This window comes from Pinus tabuliformis, chromosome 4_1 (assembly GCF_031772625.1).
Source record: "Pinus tabuliformis cultivar Carrire ecotype Pingquan chromosome 4_1, CPIR1, whole genome shotgun sequence".
Classification (NCBI taxonomy): domain Eukaryota; kingdom Viridiplantae; phylum Streptophyta; class Pinopsida; order Pinales; family Pinaceae; genus Pinus; species Pinus tabuliformis.
The window spans coordinates 164,016,261-164,039,430 of NC_142303.1; the positions used below are offsets into that span (position 1 = coordinate 164,016,261).

The following is a 23,170-nucleotide window of genomic DNA, read 5'->3' on the forward strand; positions in this document are numbered from 1 at the left end:
CTCTCACTTCCTTCTTCAAGTTCCTAAAACAAGTAAACAACAACAACACACAAACATAATGATAGACAAATTGCAATCCAACCTACTTAATGAGTTAAGAAGCATCAAGACATGAATATATATTATTAAAAAACATGTAGGAAATAAATCGATAGTTGCATATATTAATATCAAAGAGAGATTACTACCATTCGTCTTGACGTGGTAGTGTTCCTCTGACAAGACCATGTTCCCACACACTTCTGCTAGCACTTCATGATGGCTTCAAACAACAATAGTTTAAAGACTCTTCCCTTTAGGCTTCACTCCAAACCAAACACACTTCTCCCTCACACAACTAGATGGCTACAACTAGTAATAGCTTGCTTGTCAAAGCAAAATCGTATACTCACACTCAGCCAACACTCTAACTACGTCACTAGTCTGTGCTTGGGAAGAAGGGAGGTTTATATAGGAAATATGGATGGGAGATGGATCCTATTCTTATGGGAGAAAGACTTATCCCTTTGAGGTAGTCAGGGAAAATTTTAAGAACCCCCCCAAATTTACATGTATAATAAATGGGCGAATCTCCATGCTATATAGGAAAAATGGAAGGCGATTTTATCAATAATATGATATGTATATATAATTTTTTTGGTGAATCTCTCACCAGGCATGGCGAATATTTTACTCAATTATAAAATCTTGTGTTTATTGAATACACAAATTAAATCATTGCATTTCTTTAAAATATCTTTTGAAATCAAAATTACCGAAATTACATATCGATAACCTAGTGGGTGTAGGATAAAATTCACCCGTGCCATTCACAGAAAGCATGAGAAAAAACCTAATACTATATATAAAACCAAGAAAAATTCAAATTCATCACTTCTAGGGACCTTGTAACCACCCTGCCAATACACAAGTATGTTCCTATTTGCAATTAGAAAAATTACCCAAATTACAATCTGTTTACTCCACTTCTAGGGACCTCATAACCACCCTGCCAATACACACGTATGTTCCTGTTTGCAATTAGAAAAATTACCCAAATTACAATCTGTTTACTCTAGCATATGTTGGAAAGTTATAGAAGGATGACTAGTGCAATCAATCCATTCCTTTTAGCCCTGGATTTGTTTCAGCTTAAAACAAAAGTATAGAAATATACTTGTCCAATGTCTATGCTTTAACCATTCACCTTAAGATGTTTTTACAATATAATTTCCTAAGTCTATTTAATATCTTCATTATCATAAAAACCAACCTATATCCATCTTAACTCCACATCTACCACTCTTAGGGGGATGAAATCTATTTATCCCTCTGAGCACTTGGTAGACCCAGAATTAAGATGGATCTAAGATGATAGAATTTCCCCTTTAAATAGTCCATGCTCGCATGAATACCATGGGTCAATACCATGGGTTATCATAAACCTGGAGCTTAAAAATTACTATTAGTAATTTATAAAAATTAATAAAATTAATAGTTGATTTTTATTTTATTTTTATTTTAACCAAGCTAAAATGTTTAACATACATTAAATTACAACATCCATTTTAACTCTTGATCGGATCAAATATTTTCACTCTATGCTAGTTTGCATATAACGATATTTGATACCTCTCGGGGGTTAGTAGATCAAGTAAAGATGGATCTATGCTGATTTAATTCCCCCATTTAAATAGGCTACATTCCAAGTGAATACCATGGGTCAATACCATGTGCCATTTTGGTGAATACCATGGGTCAATACCATGTGCCATTTTTATTTTTATTAATACTAATACTAGGGTTAATAATGTTTTTTTGCATGGTATTAATAACAATCTAGTCCATGGTATTTGTCCCATAGTATAAATATAAGGTGACTTATGGAGTAAATATAAAAAAATGTTTTATTTGTTTACCATACCTCTCGTTTATTTATATTTTTATTAATTTACCATACCATTCATAAATACAAGGTGACTTATGGAGTAAATATAAAAAAATGTTTTATTTGTTTACCATACCTCTCGCTTATTTATATTTTTATTAATTTACCATACCTCTTTTACAAATATGGTATTTGGCCCATAGGATTCACTTAAATAAAACCTCTTTCTTGAGCCTTCATAAATAGAACGAGGGTTATGGACTAAATATAAAAAGAGGTTTTATTTATTTACCATGCGTCTAGTTTATTTATATTTTTATTTATTTACCATACCTTTTGAGTAAGTATAAAAAGACGTTTTATTTATTTACCATACCTCCACTTTACTTATATTTTTATTTGTTTACACCCTTGCATGTATATAAGGTGACTTATGGAGTAAATATAAAAAATGCTTTATTTATTTACCATACCTCTCATTTATTTATATTTTTATTAATTTACCATACCTCTTTTATAAATATGGTATTTGGGCCTTTGGCCCATAGGATTCACTTAAATAAAACCTATTCTTGAAAATGGGCGAATGGATTCACTTAAATAAAACCTATTGTTGAAAATGGGTGAATGGAAGGTTGTAACTCCTAATTTCAAGGGCTAAATTTACCTTTTTTACCCTCTCCCTTAAAATAACGTGGGCTATTTGAGGTGATTTGTAAAAATGTACTATGATTCAAAATATTTGCCCACTAAAAATTTAAAACCCCTTAATTTTGCCAAAGGGCGAACATTCGCCCCTAAAATTTTCTATGGAGGGGAGTTTGTTGAAGTCCATATGTGTAGCATAATTTGATGTAGGAGAGTTTATATTAGAGGGAAGACGTTGAAGTCCCCAAGAGCAAGCATCTTCGAGCAGCAAGAGGACTACTATAGGGTAGAGCTTTGAGCCCATTTTGAGTCATTTTAGAAATAAATAGAAGTCTTGCGAAGTCGTGGAATTCTTGTGAAAAACATAAGAGGGGGAAAGGACTTGCCAAAATTTGTGAAGGTACGTAGACTAAAAGGGTTGAGTTGATCACTCCTTTAGTAAGTAAGTCATGTATACTTTGTTTAGGGTTTATTGGTAATCATAAGAAGTTGAATCCAAACCCTAGTTGTTGCATTAAAGTTCTAGGTTGAAAAATTATATTGTGCACTAGATTAATTTACTATTGTATGTTTTCTGGTATGTAAAGTGCTTGTGTTATGGAATTTTTGTGTGTTTGTGATAATTTATTAGACATAAACATGATTCTAAAGTGTTGAGGAAAACTCAACAAAGTGTCCTTCTCACCTCCACACTCCGAGAAAACCTTATAACAACTCGAGTGATCATTTTCATAAGGCCGAGCTATCCACTTTGACCAACAAACAAATGGAATCACAAGTTTTCAATTATTTAACTAAGTATGATGCCAAGGTATAATACCCATAAAATTTACTTCTCGTCATGATTTAACAGGTGGTTAATGTTATTGTTAACCAATGGCTCAACCTAAGTTCATGTATGTCGCAATAAATTAATTATGCAATTTGTTTTAAGTGTAGAGGTGCCGGAGTGCAAAGAAAGTGCAATGAAAGCTTCCTCCCCACCTTCGAGCTCCGAGGAAACCTTATAGCAACTCAAGTGATAGTTTTCATAAGGGTTCTACCCACGTTTACAAGGAAATAAATGGCGTCAATAGTTTTCAATTATTTAACTAAGTATGATCCCAATGTATGATACCCATACAATTTACTTCTCGTCATGATACCATTTTGTCTTCTATGTAGAATGGCCAACAATGTCCAAATATTGCAATTAAGATTATGGTTCAATTTTCAGAGAATAATAATCATTCATTTTGCAGTGGAATGGACCTAGCGTGGAGGGTAGTCAATAGGCTAGCATATCTAATACATGGTCATTGTTGTAACAATAATACATGTGTGTTGGGTGATTCAAACTCTTTGTATAATAATAATATCTTTCTTGCTATAAAACCTACACTACACACCAGAGAGAATAATAGAAATATTGCATTTTCCTCCCATGTAACATTATCGATATCTCTTCAAATAGCTTCAACAAATCCCTGTCTCGAGATTCCATAATCAAACATTGTGTGGTACATGCCCATGAAAATATCTCCAAGAATCTTGCAACGTGATGAATAAATCAATAAAAATACTTTTGAAAAGTTTGAATTGAAATTTGAACCATCTTCTAACAACATCCTTGACGTACCATAAACAATATAGGAATTTAACTTCAGATGTGCATAGATATGCCATGGCTGGGAGACTAATGTGAATTTGAGAGAGACTTCTGTAATACAATACTATTTTCCATCTAAATTGTTCATCAACCAGAGCTAAATGGGAGATTTTAAAAATATTTATGGATATCAAGGTGAATTCCATGTACATAGAATGTGCAGAGGTAGTAACGTGTAGGGGCTCGATTGGTGTTGAGGCTTTAATGAGGGCAGGGAGAGCTAAAAATTAATTATATATATGAGGGAAAATTTCATGTACATATATTTTTTATAGGTAGTAAGGTGTTGGGTTTCAAGTAGTGTTGAGTCTCGAATGTGCGGAGCCCAAATGAGGCTAGGCATGAACAAGAAGAAATTTATGCAGTGTGTGACAAGTTTGGTAGGAGTTTCCTACCACAAAGTCTTTGTAATGACAACAACTAGGGTAGAAACAATTAATAGCATTGAGTAGGAAAGCATGCAAGAAAGAACAAATACAAAAAGTAGTCATGCGAAGTAGTGCCTGTGCACAAGAAGTCGTATGCAAGGTAGAGATGTATGGAAGAAGTGCGTGGAGGTTGGAATAAAAAAATTGTGTAAATGATTGAAAAACCAAAGCATTATTGAATAACTACAAAATGGAGACCCCACACTACCCTAATGGTACATATCTATAACAATCAAAAGAGGGAGCTAGGGCTATACTTCTATGCAACTATCACTCTTGCTCATATTCAGAACCCAATTTGATTTTATTGGTTCAAACACAATATTTTGGAAAAATATTTCCAATAATTTTGAATATTATTTCTTATTTCATATATTTAAAAATTTATTATAGTTTAATTATTTATTATTTTATTTTAATTTTTAATTTTCATTTTTAAATTGTGACAATAAACATATATTCTTATTTTGAATTTAAATAAAATAGTAATAATGTAGGAGAATACTTAAGAAGGATTTACTTTCATGACCAATAAAAAGGTTCGCTGAATTATCATAAGTTGCATAATCATCAACTTGAGGATCCTTACCTTGAGGAGTGACCTCTTTTCAAACAGGGAAAAAAATAAATTCAGCCAGTTCATCAAACACTTTCAAACAACGCTATAATAGCATCAAATTTCCCGATAAATCCCAAGAAAAATATTACCATCGTGTGGAAAACATAATCTACAAGCATAGCCACTAACATGATCGGCACGGAGGTATACTTTTAGTATAAAAGTCAATTGAAACAACGCAATTCGTTCAAGTTGTGGTTGGGTGTAATAAAGAAAAATAGCCCATCTTTCTTGAAATCAGACACATTAACAACGAAAGGGGAAGGTGAATTAGAACTCTAAACATAGTGTTTCCCTAGAACCCTCCTCCATCCATTCTTAACTTTGGAGAAGTTTGTTTACTTTACAATAAACGATGACATCTCAAATCATAAGATAAAGCTTCAAGAAATAAGTTTCTTTCATTATTATAGTATATTTAGATTTGTATTCTTAATTCCTTGATGAATTATTTCCTTTTCCACCCTATAATGTACTCAAATTTCTTCAAAGATCTCAAGATATATTTTTATTTTTTTGATGAGTTATTGGTGGTCCACTTTCCAACCAACAAGCAATGATATCCTAAACTAGAAGGTGAAAATCTGACAAGTTTATTTCATGAATACATCTATGTTTTTAACTTCATTTGTATTCTTAATTCTTTGATGAATTATTTCCTTTTCCACCCTATAATGTACTCAATTTCTTCAAAGATCTCAAGATATATTTTTATTTTTTTGATGAGTTATTGGTGGTTCACTTTCCAACCAACAAGCAATGATATCCTAAACTAGAAGGTGAAAATCTGACAACTTTATTTCATGAATACATCTATGTTTTTAACTTCACCATATTGATTGTAGGGCTCCCCATAAAGATATTTCAAAGTAAAATCTCAAAGAAATCTACTAATTAATGAAGAAGTGTAAAATTTACAGCAGTCCAATGTTTTTTTGAATAAATTGCTAGCAAACAACCAATCTAAATTGAACAAGCTCTTTCCATGGAACATAGTAAGGGGTTTTCAGGTGTTGGTGTGGAATTGAAACATAGGGGAGGATTGGGTACATCATCTCCATTTCCTTCTAGCATTTGAACAACCCTACTAATGGAAGGACGATCTTTCTGGTTGTACTGAATGCACCACAACCCAAATTTTTCGACTCGCCTCGCCTTCTCGTCATCTTCTACTTCCACTTCAATTTCTTTCCCCCCTCTCAATCTCCTTGCTAACTCCTCACTCTGAAGCAGTTTGAAAGCCAGCTTGGGGAAGAAACACTGGTTGGAATGGTTTGCCTTCAAATCCACATTCTTTCTTCCCCAACAATCTCTAACAAAATCATTCTGAAACTGTAGACATCTGATTTATCTGTAACAGGGCCCATATCTCCATCACACAACTCTGATGCAACATATCCTGGTGTCCCTCTTTGGCCTGTCATTCATATATGGTCGTCTTCCTTACCACAAAGTTTTGTGAGGCCAAAATCATAAACTTTTGGTGTGAAGTGAGAGTCCAGCAATATGTTGTGAGGTTTTATGTCTAAGTGTATGATCCTCTTCTCGCAGTATTGGTGTAAATATGCAATTCCATGAGCAGAACCCAAATCAATTAAATACAATTATTCCTAGCTTAAGGCTTGCTTGTTTTTTTTCTGTAAATATAAACTTCTCAAGGGATCCATTCATGATGTACTCATATTCTCAAGGGATCCATTCATGATGTACTCATATACCAGAGAACTTGTAATGACTAGCTTTCTCACACCTATTTGCACATGCTAAAATCCTAAAGGAAGATTGTTGGCTAGCCTCGCACATGTCGGAACCCTAGAAGAGCTTCCCCGGTCACCTTGCCCTAGCATTAAAAACTTAGCCCTAATGATTGTGTGCAACTTTAATGGTTACTCCGATAGGTAGCTTCTCTTAGAACCCATCATCAAAGTTGCATCCTAAATACCCCTCCTACGAGTCTAACTTATTAACAAGGAAAATAAGAACGAATTGCTTATGGGCAACCCAAATCACTTTGAATGACCTATACCCATAATCTGAAACTTGTGCTCAACGTGGTCTTAATTGTTTCAATGACTTGTGTTCTTTGTTCACTTGTTAACTGGAAATGCGACGTGGAAACTTGGTACGAGGAGAAACATAAATGAGGATATCTCTTAGTTTCTCTCAAACAAGAAACAACCTCTCTTACTCATAAAATAAATTGGGATCCCTCATCCAACCTTGCGCAAAGAGAGACCAGTAATAAGTGAAAAAGCACACATAAAAGAAACTGAAGTTAAATAAAGGGTAAAGGATCTAGAAAGGATTCTTACACACAGAGGTAATGCAAAGACTCTGCTAGGGTACTGACTAGGCTCGCTGGTTGCAGAGAAATATTTGTGATTTCTTGGAGTAGCTCCACTAGGGTACTGTCGAAGCCCACTGGAAGTTGAAAAACATCATAAAATTACTTTTAAAATTATGAATACAATAATCCCTCTACTTCATTCTTTGCTTCATAGCCAACTACCAGCATGCGTGAACTTCTAATTTGGTGTTTACTAGCCAACATGACCTATATGAGACATCAAGGGAAGGCATATCTATAAAGGTCGAGACAACAAAAGAGGTGCCCATAACAACAATTCAATATACCTTTGCATCTTGTATACAGGGGTGTTGACAAAGATACTGATTCTACCAATGATTTTCCAATTGTTGTAGCCATTACAACACCACCCAAATGTTTCGGGCATATCCAAAATTTTTGGTACCCCACTACGCGCCTCAAGCTACTAGGGTTTCAATAAGGCATTTAACCAGTTACTCTCCCTGTGACCTTGCCTACCTAACCCTTTTTATGTGCCCACTAACACTTCATACATTGCACCCCGCACATCATGTTTTATCTTAGAAATAGGCCTTAGGATCACCTTGGGGTTTTGTTAAGATCAATAGCTCCATTGATGTGTCAAGAATATCCCTTGATTTTGAAAATCATCTTTGCATGATATGTGTCGTTATCAATAGCTGCCCTATATTTAGACAAGCATGCATTCAATTTGGATTTCCTTACGATTGGAAATGTTAGGGTTTGGGAGAAACCCTGGATTTTCAAAAAGAGTGATCCCTTGCATTTTTTAACCTAATTCACATTCCTCTAGGGGTACTTTCTCATTGGCAACACATGGAATCATGATGAGAGTCGTTACAGGCCATTTCTCCACTAGGTTATTGACTTATCTTACCCCTTTTCATGTGAATTTGGATTTGCGATAATGTGGGGTTTGAAAAAAATATGCTTTTTTCCATATATGATAAAACCCAAAGTTATCGTGACCAAGAATGTATGTTTAGACCTAGTGCCCTTAAAGCTCTACTTTGGCTGACATTACTCGGCTTTCCCTCAACCAAGTTTTAATGGTTCTCAGTTGCATCAACCACACCCATCATTCCTTTAATGCTCATGAACATAGGCATTCATTTCCCAGAGTAAGGTTTGTTTATGCATGGGAGATATAGCCTCTGAAGCTTGGAATTTTGCTTCACATGTTAATATTTCAATTAATGTTTCAACATTCGAGTCATATTTGTTTACCAAGCCACCTGAGATATCTCTAGTGCATTCATTGCGAAATTTACTTAGGGTAAGGATAATTTGATCATGCTCACTAAAGTATTTTATTTTGGTTGATAACCTCACTCTAATATTGAAAATATGAAACGACATTGGATGCCAATATGCTAAAGTCATAAAGGGATTTGTCTTTTGTATTATTATTTTGATTACTTTGTGTTGTAGTTCATACCGCCTTGAAATATTGCATGCAGATGCAATAATGCCACGTCGGATCGAAATATGCCATGGAATAAAGGGTTATATGAGAAAACATAGAAATAATCAATGCTACACATCATAAGTCACAATTTTATGAATAGTATGTGTGTTACTGAGAACGCAACACTGAATGCACACATTTATACAAGAAATATGTTTTTAACCCCTAAGAATAAACCAAGTTAGAGTGAAGGATATATACTAAGGCTCACCAAGAGATTTTGTTCAATGGTTGTGAGGAAGGCCTTTCTAATATGCATCTTCCTCAATATATTTAAATGCGCCATATTACTAACCATGTGCTGGAGACATTCATTCAAAGGTGTGACGAAGTTACCTACGTTCAGGTGATAATAGATGCGTGAGGATGCATGGGAGAACCTCATGTCAACAAATTTACACTTCCTTGGCTCTCGTCCTCGGTCAAACTAATTAAAGGAAAAGTGAGTCGAGAAATTTTCTTCAAGATACTCATTAGGGTATGTATTAACTATTTTTTTCAGATGTCTTGCAAGCATGGGATCTGCTAAAAACAACCCAAAGAATGGTTTTGAATTGGTTTTTACATCGCTTCTTAGGAAGCATGAGTGCAAGGATATATGAAATCAAATTTAGAAATACACTAGGATTCGAATGCCTGAGGATGCAGAACGCCTGAGAGCTATGGTGACAATGAAGAGAAAATCACGGTCCAAGATTCTACAAACACAAGGATCAAAGGAGGCAGCCACAGTTGATGAAATAGACATATCTCAAATAATAAGCAGAGAAACACATCATCGCATTAGTTCAAGGACATACCATGCATTGTTGGGTTGTTGTGACCAAGGTTGGAAAGTCATACAATTAAGGCTCAAGAAGGTGATCCTGAAATGAAACTAGCTCTATGTTGTGACTACCAACCTCCAATGGGTCACATTTCCACCTGGGTAGTTAGGTCACACCTCAGGCACGTGAGTTGCACACCCACTGATGTGACCTCCATCATATTGCGACTATTCGATCTCCATTGAGTCGCACTCCCACTCACAGTTGTTGGGTCGCATGTTAACACCTGTAGCAAGCCTCCAAGGAGGGCAACGTTTATAAGATACAACTTTTTGACCTCCAAGACGTCGCACTCCCACTCACAGTCGCCAATCACATTTTAAAGCCTCAGTGATGCAGCCACAAGTGCGACATCGATTATAATTCAACCATGTGACCTCATAAGTCGTAGTCCTTGAGGGTGACTAGTCGCAGGATGCGTTCGGACTAATGAGCATAAAGCACATTATTGAGATTCAATCCATAGAGGATACCAAGCGGCTCATAGAAAGAATGGATGGATGGAAACAAATGGATATTAAATGGGAAGATAAATTCTTTGAGTTGGATTTCCATCCATCTGCTCCTATTGTTGTAGTGGCACTTATTATAGGTCATCTCGGGTTGTTTCGTTGTGTAAACATTTCATCAAAACCCAAAGGATTATGCACTGTGACTACTCATTTACTACCACAAATGTTGAAACTAGAAATCCAGTGGCCAGACTTGAAAATTCTCATAGGGTTGCGATAGATCGCTTAATGAGTTTGACAGAAACAACTATTTCATCTTGAGACAAGGACGGAACTAGTAAGGTCTAGGATACATGAAAAAAATATTGTTGCAACAAGTCTAAGGCTCATAAAGACTTTTTTTTGATATGGAGTTTGTTCATTATACCATGCACCTACTTGGAGCAAGTGGTGATGGGACCCTTTCGATTATACATGGTGGTTACTAAGAGGTTGTCTGGCGAATGCATTATCATGGCAGAACGGAGACCAATGTAGAGTCGCATCTACTAGCCTCAGGAAAATCAACGAGGGGTGAAAATAACCATTATCTGTTACCACGCAACCCCTAGTCATGGAGCCACACTCCAACATGCAACTAGAAGTGTGACCTTCCCTCAAATGTGACCATGTGACAAAGCTGACAACAGATGAAACTATCCCTCTGCTCTGACTACGCGACCTCTTCACTAGAGTTGCGACCAAAGGAATATGTATGTCCAACTCTTCGCTCATCAAAGACATCTTCTTCGTGGTAATAGGAAATGGGAATAGGATGGATGCACTATACCAATGCGTAGTCTTGAAAGGTCGAATTTAACATTTACGAACATATAGGCGAGAAGGTTGTCTTAGAGTCACAGTGCCCTCTTGACATGGTAAAACAAAAAAACTCCATTTGATACTTGTTGTCCGAATAATAACAGATCTACCTTTGAACCGAGTGTGAAATAATAGGTGCATATTATTATACTCATGCACGAGAATGGTTCCATAAAGCTGGAAATTTAAATATTACTGAGGGGTCGAAGAAGACCTGATAGATTATTCTCAACATAAATATTTTAGGGCTATGGGTGCTTCTTCATTTCTGTTTTAATGTTGTTATGGGAATCAATTATTTGTTATAACAATTGTTTCTTATTTTCTTGATTAAATATGACACCTTATTAAGTGACCACGTGTTTTCAATATATATGTGGATAATATAAATTGTTTTCTTGTAAATCATAGGAGAAACAAGGAATATGACCTGGAAGAAGGGAACTAGGGTTTTCGCAGAAGCCACACAACTAGGTTTCAACGAAGAACACAACATCAAGAGGTGATTGGATGTAAGAAAGGCACAACGACACGCAGTGCAACAATTTATGCCTTTTGGGCTCACAGTAGTGTCGGAAACAAGACCCAACACTAGGGCTTCTAAAAACCTTCCCTTTCCTCTTTAAATTCTCTTTGTTATCAGTATGCAATGATCCTCATCATGGTGCCATCGATTATTGTTGAGATCAATTTAGCGTGTACTAAGTAATATGCTTGAGAAATAAGTGGGCAAGCTTAAGAGTCATGAGGGTAGCTGAAAGGGCATGAGGGAACGTCAAATGTCATGGTAGTTGAACGGTCACCTAACCTCTATAAATGTGCCCTCATGCCTCATTGAATAGGGGAATTTGGCACTTGAGTTAAGACTAGGAATAAATAGTTGATTTATATGCTTGACAACTAGAGCCACTCAGCTCTTGGCAGCTAGTAGAGTGGATTTGCAGTGGGGCTAGGGTTTTGGCATAAGGCAATGGTATGAGCATCCCATGTTCCACTATTGGGTTTTGACCAATTGTGTTATATGTATTTGAAGTTGCAGCAATGTTAATAAGATGTTCTTTATCTTTGGCACTCATTCCCATGCTTACTCATGGTGGCTGTATTAGTTGTCTCATACCTCACTATATTTGTATATGAGCTTCCATACACACAATATGTTATGGACTCGTACATAGTGGTTGCATGTATGTTCTGCTCTTGAATCTTTTTTTACTTGTTCCTCACCATGTCGGTGACCTATTGTGAAATACTTTGCAATTAACTTCTACATGTTTCTTTTTAGTGTATGTATGATTTGGTTTTAGCTGAGTCATCCCTCTCGTGGCGTATTTGTTCTTATTGTTGCTTAGACTTGTTTGTACCTCTTTCTACAATTTTTCAATATTGGGCTAATTTTGTTTCACTCCCTGAGCATTTCATTCTTGTCCCCACTCTGAAACCTTCACATTTGATAACCAAGAGTGGAAACATTCATGGTGGCAGTCGGTCCCACGTACCAGATGGGGCTACTATCCCAAACGGTGTGAGGTCTAATTGGGACTTAACACTGCGGAGACCCTCTTAGTTGTTGGTGTACATTTCATCCCATCAACAGTTTCATAGCTTCTCATAGATCAATCCAATTATGTAAAAGATAATTTCAACTGTGTGATATTTGGAGGCACATAATAAACATTAAAACCAAATCTAAAACTAACCAAAAAAATCTCAAATTAGATACTTTTCAGAATCCATAATAAAAAACATAAAATCGTAGAGTTTAGGCTTCTGTTCTTCTTCTGTTCAACCTTGTCAATTCTTCTGTTTTGAATTCCAAATTGAGTACCTTTAAATTCTCCCAGTCAATATTGATTAGTACTACCTCCCTACCATGAATTATCTTCAATGGTCAAGTTCATGATTTCCATAGTGTCCAATGAATATGAGAATAGAAAAAGGAAAAAAAAGTAACACTAAACCTAGAAATCCTTTAGTAACTTTGTGAATATACATTCCTTATGATGCACTAATAAAATTTCCATTCATGAGAGATAAATCAAAATGGTTTTAGTATGAATAAAAAGATCTACAATGACTCCAATATTGAAACACTTCGAAAAAATATTTTCACATTCCTTTCTCAATTGGAACACCACAAATAGTGTTCCCATTCCCCATTTCAATGAAGGTGCATAGTAGAAAAATGAACTATGTGTTTCTTTTGTTGCCAATATGAACACTTTCATATAAAATAACTAGATATCTAACTAATAATTAGTATTTCAACATATCTTACAATATTCAATTTACTTGTATTTGGAATATCTCACTTCATTGCATTTACTACCCAATAGTATTTCATTTAGAATATTACATTGACAATATTCTAGACCCGTTGGTTTATGCAATGTAGAGTGCGGAGGTGCATAGGAAGCTTTCATTGTACAACCTTTTCTATGAACCTCACATTCCACACAATGAGAAAGCTTCTACATAATGAAAGCTTCTACAAAAGATAACATCATAATAGACAAAAGACTATATCTCACCCATTTAAAAAAGATAACATCATTTTCAAGTTTCTAGGGACATGCTTTTGAACAAAGAGCAATTCGTTGTTCAATTTTTTAAACAAACATTTACTTGTATTTTTCTTAATACAAAGGCACGAACATACATATATCACAAGGATAAATACAATATATCATTATTCTAACAACTTATACACACACACAATACACATCTCTCTCTCTCTCTCTCTCTCTCTCTCTCTCTCTCTCGCTCTCTCTCTCTATATATATATATATATATATATATATATATATATATATATATATATATATGTATATGTATATATACATCTACATATACATATACATACATATATATATATATATATATATATATATATATATATATATATATATATATATATACATACACACACACTCACACAGACACATACACATCATCGCAACTTGCTCAAAATATAAGATCTTGTGATAGTCCTAATTGTGTTACTTCTAGAATTGGTTTCCTTCAAATGACTGTCGAAATTTTCAATCAGAGGGAGGCATGTTGTAAGAAGTAACCATTCTGCCATCACTGGAGGTGACTTGGAAAAGCAGTAAAATAATTTCACAATTTTTTAAGTGTGGAATTTTGGGAGTGTGGAGGAAGCACAATGAAGGCATCTTGAATTGTGTAGTTTGGGAGGTACTCCCACAACCCCTAGGTTATTAAGTTTATGAGAAGTTGACTCACAAAACCGGTTTTTGGGAAATGTTCCCAAGAAGAGGTTTTTTTACCCAAAGTTGTGTGTGGAAACTATGTCAAGAAAATCATTTTTTAATCATGGATGGATGAGGGGAACCCTTGATGGGCAAAGGGGCACCTAGCGCATCATTATGTGGCTAAATAAAATGGAAGAAATCTCTTTTTTAATGTTAGTTTGGGTTTTATCAAATAAAGTTAAGTTTTCCTGTATTTAAGTGATGCCCCTTAAGGGCCTATTGTTACCCTTATAGTAATTATAAGTAGAGGAGAGGTTGTTATCATTTGTAGAACATATCAAGAGCTTTAATCAAAGTGAAAACTGGTATGAAGAGCCACAAATCTAAGGAGAAAACCTAGAGAGTGACGAAATACATGTTTGTTTCTGTTTTCCTAAGTTCTGGATTGGATGAGTAGGTGGAGTTGTTCGATGTATGATTTGGATGAAGTTCTGGGAACATGTTGAAGGGTAAATTTCTATGAATAGGATTGAAAAAGGTCTAGCTCTTATAAGAGGGTAGAGACCCCTGTAATGTGTGTTTAGGAGGGTTGTAATGCCTAGTATGTTGCAGGCGTAAGGGTCACATATCCTCAAGGATCAACACAGAGGGTTCAATCCCTAGACATGAGGTTTTATGTGTTGAGATTGCAACAAGATGATGGAGCTTAGTGAAAAGAGTCGCCTTCACTAAGTGGGCCCGCAGGCTATTTTTGGCGCAAGTCTATTTTTAGACATATGGATCATGTCTATGGATTGCAGGTTGCTGTTTATGGATGATTGATCAAGTTGGGAAAAAATAGATGGACTTCTTTTTTTGATGAAAGTGTGAGTGATCAAAGTCAAAAATAGAAAAGTCAAATATTATTATCTCACAATAATATTTGGACTATAAACTTAATCTTATTCTCTTGGAGCACTTCAGTTTGAGCTACAGAGGTGGCACATGCAGCTGTCAGAAGGAAATACGTTTTTCTTATGAGTCAGTTGAGTTGTTGCATGCATGACTTCAGTTAGTACTCAATCAGTTGAGTTTGGTGGAGTTGATTGTGGAGTTGATGGAGTTGTGTTCAGTTTAGCTTTGTTAAACTAGTTGTATTTAGTCTAACTGGCAAATAGACTAGAGATGAGTTGGGTGAATTAGTTATTAATTAATTCACAAGTTATTAAATCATAATACAACTAATGAATACATCAGTTAACTCAGTTTCATGTCAGTGCATGTTCAGTTCAACAGGGACAGGTGGTAGAGAATCAGATTGCTATCAGTTGTGACTATAGTTGTGCACTAGATCTTGCACAATTAAGGGATTGAGTATGCCAATGAGTTTTCTCACGTATTTTCCCACATTATAGCTTGTGATCACGTCCAACAAAGAGTGAGTGACTATTTTTCAGGTGAAAAACGAGTTTGGTAAGCCATTCTCATCAGTTCTTGAGCAGGTATTGAGCAGTGGAGGCAGGCAAGCAGTGGAAGAGATTTGGAGATCAGATCTGAGCTGTATTGTGTGTAACAGAGGTGGAGATACTTGTGAGAAGTATTATGTTGTGTAATGTTACATGACTCAATCATTAATATACAGATAGTTGGGGTTTTTAGCGAGATGCTTTCCCCGGGATACATACTGTGTTAATGTGTGAATGCTCTTGATGTTTTATTGTTATTGATGTTGCTATATTGATTATCAACGTAGAGGAGCTTATGTATTGTGTATGTTTTCCGCAATAGTACATGATCAGGATAATCTCCATTGAATATGTGTTAAATTATTCAAAATTTCTACATGGTATCAGAGCGAGCTAGATAATTGTAGAAAAAGTTTCTACATGGTATCAGAGCTGCTTGATTTGTAGGAGAGATTTTTACAGGATATCAAGCGAGGATTGATCATCAGATCTACTATTCAGGAAGTGTTTACATTCTATTTCTTCAGGCAGAGTCTGTAATCGGGCCAGGTAGCCTCTGGATTCATCCTTCCTTTGGAAGTTGAGATATCTGGTGAATGCCCATACAGTCAATCTCTGTACGAGAAATATTGTGTTCTCACGAATTTTAGATCGGAGGCAGTTGAGTTGGTTGCTGGTGGAATTCAAATTTGTAGCAGTGTTGTTGAAATGTCTTTCAACGGATTGCAAATGTTATTCCAAAGCAAGAGCGACCTGGCGCTCAAGGATAAACTCAGTAACAATAAAGGTGAGAATGGATCTTCATCAAAGGTATCTGATGAAGAGAATTGCGCTTTGGCTGCCAAAGCAAAGAAGGGGAAGAACAAGAAAGCTTCTCATTCCGGTGCGAAAGGCAAGAAGCAGGATATGTCCAAGGTGAAGTGTTTTCACTGTCACCAGCACGGACACTATGCCACAAATTGTCCGCAGAAGAAGAAGAACAAGCAAGCTGCTAGATCTGCAGGGGGAGAGGCCTTAGCTTCTCAGTTTGAGCTTGATTTTTCATTGATCGCATGCTTGGTTTTGCAATTTGTTTAAGTGTAGAGGTGCAGGAGTGCAAATAAAGTGCAATGAAAGCTTCCTCCGCACCTTCGCACTCTGAGGAAACCCTATAGCAACTCAAGTGATAATTTTCATAAGGTTTCTAGCCACTTTTATGAGTAAATAAATGGCGTCAAGAGTTTTCAATTATTTAACTAAGTATGATCCCAAGGTATGATACCCATACAATTTACTTCTCGTCATGATACCATTTTGTCTTCTATGTAGAATGGCCAACAATGTCCACATATTGCAATTAAGATTATGGTTCAATTTTCAGAGAATAATAATCATTCATTTTGCAGTGGAATGGACCTAGCGTGGAGGGTAGTCTTTAGGCTAGCATTTCTAATACATGGTCATTTTTGTAATAATAATACATGTGTGTAGGATGATTCAAACTCTTTGTATAATAATTATATCTTTCTTGTTATAAAACCTACAATGCACATGAGAGAATAATAGAAATATTGCATTGTCCTCCCATGTAACATTATCGGCCTCTCTTCAAATAGTTTCAACAAATCCTCCTCTCGAGATTCCATAATCAAACATTGTGTGGTACGCCCATGAAAATATCTCCAAAAATCCTGCAACATGATAAATAAAGTAATAAACATACTTTTGAAAAGTTTGAATTGAAATTTGAACCATCTTCTAACAACATCCTTGACATATCATAAACAATATAGGAATTTCACTTCACATGAGCATAGCTATGCCATGGCTGGGAGACTAATGTAAATTTGAGAGAGACTTCTGTAATACAATACTATTTTTCCATCTAAATTGTTCATCAACCAGAGCTAAATGGGAGAGTTTAAAAATATTTATGGATATCAAGGTGAATTCCATGTACATAGAATGTGTAGAGGTAGTAATGTGTAGGGGCTCGAGTGGTGTTGAGGCTTTAATGAGCGAAGGGAGAGCTAAAAAATAATTATAGATGTGAGGGAAAATTGCATGTACATATATTTTTTATAGGTATTAAGGTGTTGGGTTTCAAGTGGTGTTGAGGCCCGAATGAGCGGAGCCCAAATGAGGCTAGGCATGAACAAGAAGAAATTTGAGCCCAAATGAGGCTACGCATGAACAAGAAGAAACTTGTGCACTCTGGGACAAGTTTGGTAGGAGTTGCCTACCACAAAGTCTTTGTAATGACAACAACTAGGGTAGAAACAATTAATAGCATTGAGTAGGAACGCATGCAAGAAATAACAAATACGAAAAAGTAATCGTGCGAAGTAGTGCATGTGCACAAGAAGTCATATGCAAGGTAGAGATGTATGGAAGAAGTGCGAGGTTGGAAAAATAACAAATTGTGTAAATGATTACAAAAACAAAGCATTATTGAATAACTACAAAATGGAGACCCCACACTACCCTAATGTTACATATCTATAACAATCAAAAGAGGGAGCTAGGGCTATACTTCTATGCAACTATCACTCTTGCTCATATTCAAAACCCAATTTGATTTGTTGGTTCAAACACAATATTTTGGAAAAATATTTCCAATAATTTTGAATATTATTTCTTATTTGATATATTTAAAAATTTATTATAGTTAAATTATTATTATTTTATTTTTATTTTTAAAAATGTTTTTTAAATTGTGACAATAAACCTACATTCTTATTTTGAATTTAAATAAAATAGTAATAATGTAGGAGAATACTTAAGAAGGATTTACTTTCATGACCAACAAAAAGGTTCACTGAATTATCATAAGTTGCATAATCATTAACTCGAGAATCCTTACCTTGAGGAGTGACCTCTTTTCAAACAGGAAAAAAATTAAATTCAGCCAGTGCATCAAACACTTTCAAACAACGCTATAACAGCATCAAATTTCCAGATAAATCCCATGAAAAATATGCAGTTGTCTATAACGCGACTTTTTGAAAGCTTTTCCCGCAGGTTTTTCTAGTGAAAATCCGGCAGCAATTTATTGGAATCGCAAGTTTGATAGCTAGTTTCTGCACAATCAAAGCGTCCAGGGGTTTTTCAGGGTGCTGAATCCAAATATGCAGTTAAAAAACCATTTTAACTGCAACAAATCATGATTTAATCTCAATTTCTTCGACCGGATTCCGTCACCGGAATCTCCAAAAAGTTGCATTATAGACAACTCCGAAAAATATTAACTTCGCGTGGAAAAAATTACCTACAAGCATAGCCACTGACATGACCGGCACGGAGGTTTACTTTTAGTATAATAGTCAATTGAAACAACGCAATTCGTTCAAGTTGTGGTTGGGTGCAATAAAGAAAAATAGCCCATCTGTCTTGAAATCAGACACATTGACAACGAAAGGGGAAGGTGAATTAGAACTCTAAACATAGCGTATCCCTAGAACCCTGCTCCATCCATTCTTAACTTTGGAGAAGTTTGTTTACTTTGCAATAAACGATGACATCTCAAATCATAAGATAAGGCTTCAAGAAATAAGCTTCTTTCATTGTTATAGTATATTTAGATTTGTATTCTTAATTCTTTGATGAATTATTTCATTTCCCACCGTATAATGTACTCAAATTTCTTCAACGATCTCAAATAAATTTTTATTTTTTTTGATAAGTTCACTTTCCAACCAACAAGCAATGATATCTTAAACTAGAAGGTGAAAACCTGACAAGTTTATTTCATGAATACATCTATGTTTTTAACTTCACCTTATTGATTGTAGGGCTCCCCGTCTTTGATATTTCAAAGTAAAATCTCAAAGAAAGCTACTAATTAACGAAGAAGCGTAAAATTTACAGCAGTGCAATGTTTGGTTTGAATAAATTGCTATCAAACAGTCAATCTAAATTGAACAAGATCTTTCCATGGAACATAGTAAGGGGTTTTCAGGTGTTGGTGGGGAATTGAAACATGGCGGAGGATTGGGTACATCATCTCCATTTCCTTCTATCATTTGAACAACCCTACTCATGGAAGGACGATCTTTCTGGTTGTACTGAATGCACCACAACCCAACTTTTGCGAGTCTCCTCGCCTTCTCCTCATCTTCTGCTTCCACTTCTATTTCTCCCCACCCTCTCAATCTCCTTGCTAACTCCCCACTCTGAAGCAGTTTGAAAGCCCACTCGGGGAAGAAGCACTGGCTGGAACGGCTGGCCTTCAAATCCACGTTCTTTCTTCCCCCAACAATCTCTAACAAAAGCATTCCGAAACTGTAGACATCCGATTTATCTGTAACAGGGCCAATATCTCCATCACACAACTCTGGCGCAACATATCCTGGTGTCCCTCTCCCGGCTGTCATTGATATATGGTCGTCTTCCTTCCCACAAAGTTTTGCAAGACCAAAATCAGAAACTTTTGGTGTGAATTCTGCGTCCAGCAATATGTTGTGAGGTTTGATGTCGAAGTGTATGATGCGCTTCTCGCAATCTTGGTGTAAATATGCAATTCCACGAGCAGCACCCAAAGCGATTGAATACAATTGTTCCCAGCTCAAGACTTGCTCCTTTTTTTCTGTAAATATAAACTTCTCAAGGGATCCATTCACCATGTACTCATATACCAGAGCACTTGTAATGCTTTCAAAGCAATACCCGGACAGCCGAACCAAATTGATGTGATGGACCCACCCAATGGTGGCCACTTCGTTCATGAATTGAGTCTCGCTGTGCCTTTGCCTGTCCAGAATCTTAACAGCCACTAGAGCTCCGTTCGGAAGCTTTCCTTTATACACCACACCATAACCTCCTTCTCCCAACTTTTCTGCAAAGTTGTTTGTGATCTTCTTGAGTTGAGAGTATGTATATCTGGTTGGCATTTCATAAGCATATTGCTTTAGGAATTTCTCAACCTTTGAAGTAGAGCTACCAGGAGAGGGTTTTCTACTCTTTGCATAAAACAATATGAGCAGTACTAATGCTATTGCTGTCAGCCCAACCCCGACAGAGCAACCTGCAGTGGATAAAGATAAATTGATATCAAAGTGATCTTCGTCTAACCCGGAAGACAATATTGATGGAAACAAAATGCAAATTCGCGTATTAGATTAAATTAGAGACACTGAATATGAAGAAATCATATTTACCTATTATAATCGCCGACATGTTTCGACCTCCTTTATCTTGAGTACCTGCATGGTCCATAGCGATTGGTAAGAGAATACATACTTGACAGAACGCGAGAGATTCAAACAGTTTTTCCTTTTTGGGAATGTTGTTCATCGACCGGAAGGGATCAGTCCAGCTGGAGAGTCTAATTTTTACTTTAAAGAGTGTTGAGAAGAATTGACTGAGTGACCTTTCATTAAAAAAAAAGTGTTTATATCAGAAGTACTTACCAATTAAACTAACTTTCCGTAAACACTTATTTCAGCTTTCTAATCAAATTTTGAAAACGGAATCGCGAAACCTACCATCGCCGGGGCATTTCTCTGGATCAGATGTGCCATCGGGACAGTAACAAAGAAACGTTGCAGGCTTCGATATGTTAAAACCACAATACCCATTACTTTTCAAACAAACTTCACAGCTTTGATCTCTCTTCGGGTCCACACGCCATGTTACCTCAAAACCCTGAGCTAGTAAAGTCTTATTATTAATGGGCTGCTGAGAGAAGTTCTGTCTAACTGGTAGTTGAAATACGTTACAGAAAGTTGTCCCCTCCAAATTTAAATGGGGATTCAAACTGTAGTACCAATCACTGCCACATAAACTCAAATTATGCACTTGTGATCCACTAATGTTCTCATGAACTTGATCGCACTGCTTCCAAAGCGTGAGATTAGTGTATGTATCCAGAACCTGAAAATGGGAATCAGGCCTCCAGAATTGAGAATAGTTTCCTGAAAAATTACATTTTCCGCCCCCACAGATTGTCGTTAACAATTGTCAGTATTTTATATGTACTACTATTCTCCAAGAAAGAGGACTCCAGTATGTGATATTCGTCTCCACCGATATTCATCAGAGTATGGCTCTCGTAATCACATGAGCGTAGCTGGAAGTCAGGGTCGCCGCAGCCGCTGCCATTGCTCCCAAAAGGATACGCGAATTCAACGTCCCCACATGTAGATGTATTCCGAAGACAATCGTCGTACAGAGTGCCGAAACATGATGTGATTGAGCAGAGGAAGAGAAGAACACAAAGCTGAACAGTGAGAGGCATTGCATTTGCGAAGAAGAACACGTATTCTCGAGCCCTGCTATTCTGTCGAAGATAAAAATGAATGAGTGGAGACTTCAGCTGAGGAGGCGAATATATAAAAATGCAAGAAGGGTTTTGCAGATATGTAATTGGAACAGAAGGAGATGGACTTGGAGGGAGAGAGAGCTTCAAAGTAAACATCTTCGAGGCCAGAGTGTAGTCAACACGCCAATTAGACCTAGTAGCATGACTTCCTAGGTAAAAGCTCTAATAAGTTGCGTTGAACAATTCCACATGCCGTCAGGCATCCCGTGGATTGAAAATTGTGAAGTGACTGGGTGAAGACTCTGAATCTCTGCCCAAAGTCCTGAGTCATGACCACTCATTTTGAGACAAATCCCTCGCATTCAAAATTGTATGGGTGAAGACTCTCAGCCCCCTTCCTAAACTTGTGACCACTCATTTTGACCTGACAAACTTATTTTTCAATATTTGCATTTTCGATATTTACATGTGGACATATTTGTAGAAGGCAAGTAGATGAAAGGTATAACTGTTTTAATAAATAATTTTTTATGTGATTTTTGTCGAAAAATCTCTCTTAATAAATTATATTATTAACAATCAAAATTAATACAATGAATTACATAGTTAAGTTAGATGAAACGTATCTTTTTTATTTTATATGAAACAGGTGCTTTCTTTTTCCAAAAGTAAGTTGATGAAAGGTAAAGATTCTGACTATTAGTTTGACTATTATTCCAAAGACAGATTCTTTGAAGGTCTATATGGTGTAAGAGTAAAGAACACGGTTTCCATTCACACGAAAATCAATATGGATGACCAACTTAAGTTTTAAATGCAACTTGAAATATAAAATTTGTGTTAAATATATTTTTAGAGATGGCAAAATCCATTCACATATGCAACCTCATCTCATCTCATCCCTTTAGAGAGCGGAGATGTTTTCAGTAATTGAAGTCAGCTTTCCAACGAACATTTAATTGGTGTATCTGTAAAGGTCCTGATTATTAATAATAAAAAATAAAATGAGTATTGATAATGATGATGATGGTTAACGTCCACTGAGACCAAATTAGTTTTCTTCATGGAATAGGATATATATATTTGAGATCAAGTGGAATTGTTATT

General features: G+C 36.0%; 1 protein-coding gene across 1 annotated transcript; it reads right to left on the reverse strand.

Moving 5' to 3' along the window:
• Nucleotides 1–19,498: 19,498 nt before the first annotated feature.
• On the reverse strand, nucleotides 19,499–22,039 carry LOC149174696 (rust resistance kinase Lr10-like). The gene is made up of 3 exons (XM_089420932.1): nucleotides 21,758–22,039; nucleotides 21,288–21,675; nucleotides 19,499–20,827 (listed from the first exon to the last, which is right to left on the reverse strand). The coding sequence occupies exons 1-3, from the start codon at nucleotides 22,037–22,039 to the stop codon at nucleotides 19,716–19,718; spliced, it is 1,782 nt and encodes a 593-aa protein (XP_089277058.1). The 3' UTR covers nucleotides 19,499–19,715.
• Between the last annotated feature and the right edge of the window lie 1,131 nt (nucleotides 22,040–23,170).

Bases quoted from the DNA above. Each gene is read 5' to 3' on its own strand.
- LOC149174696 (XM_089420932.1), bottom strand. From the start codon at position 22,039: ATGCCTCTCACTGTTCAGCTTTGTGTTCTTCTCTTCCTCTGCTCAATC. The intron at 21,676-21,757 runs GTTAACGACAAT...TCCCATTTTCAG, and splicing joins CATATAAAATACTGACAATT to GTTCTGGATACATACACTAA. The intron at 20,828-21,287 runs GTAGGTTTCGCG...TATCCACTGCAG, and splicing joins AGAGAAATGCCCCGGCGATG to GTTGCTCTGTCGGGGTTGGG.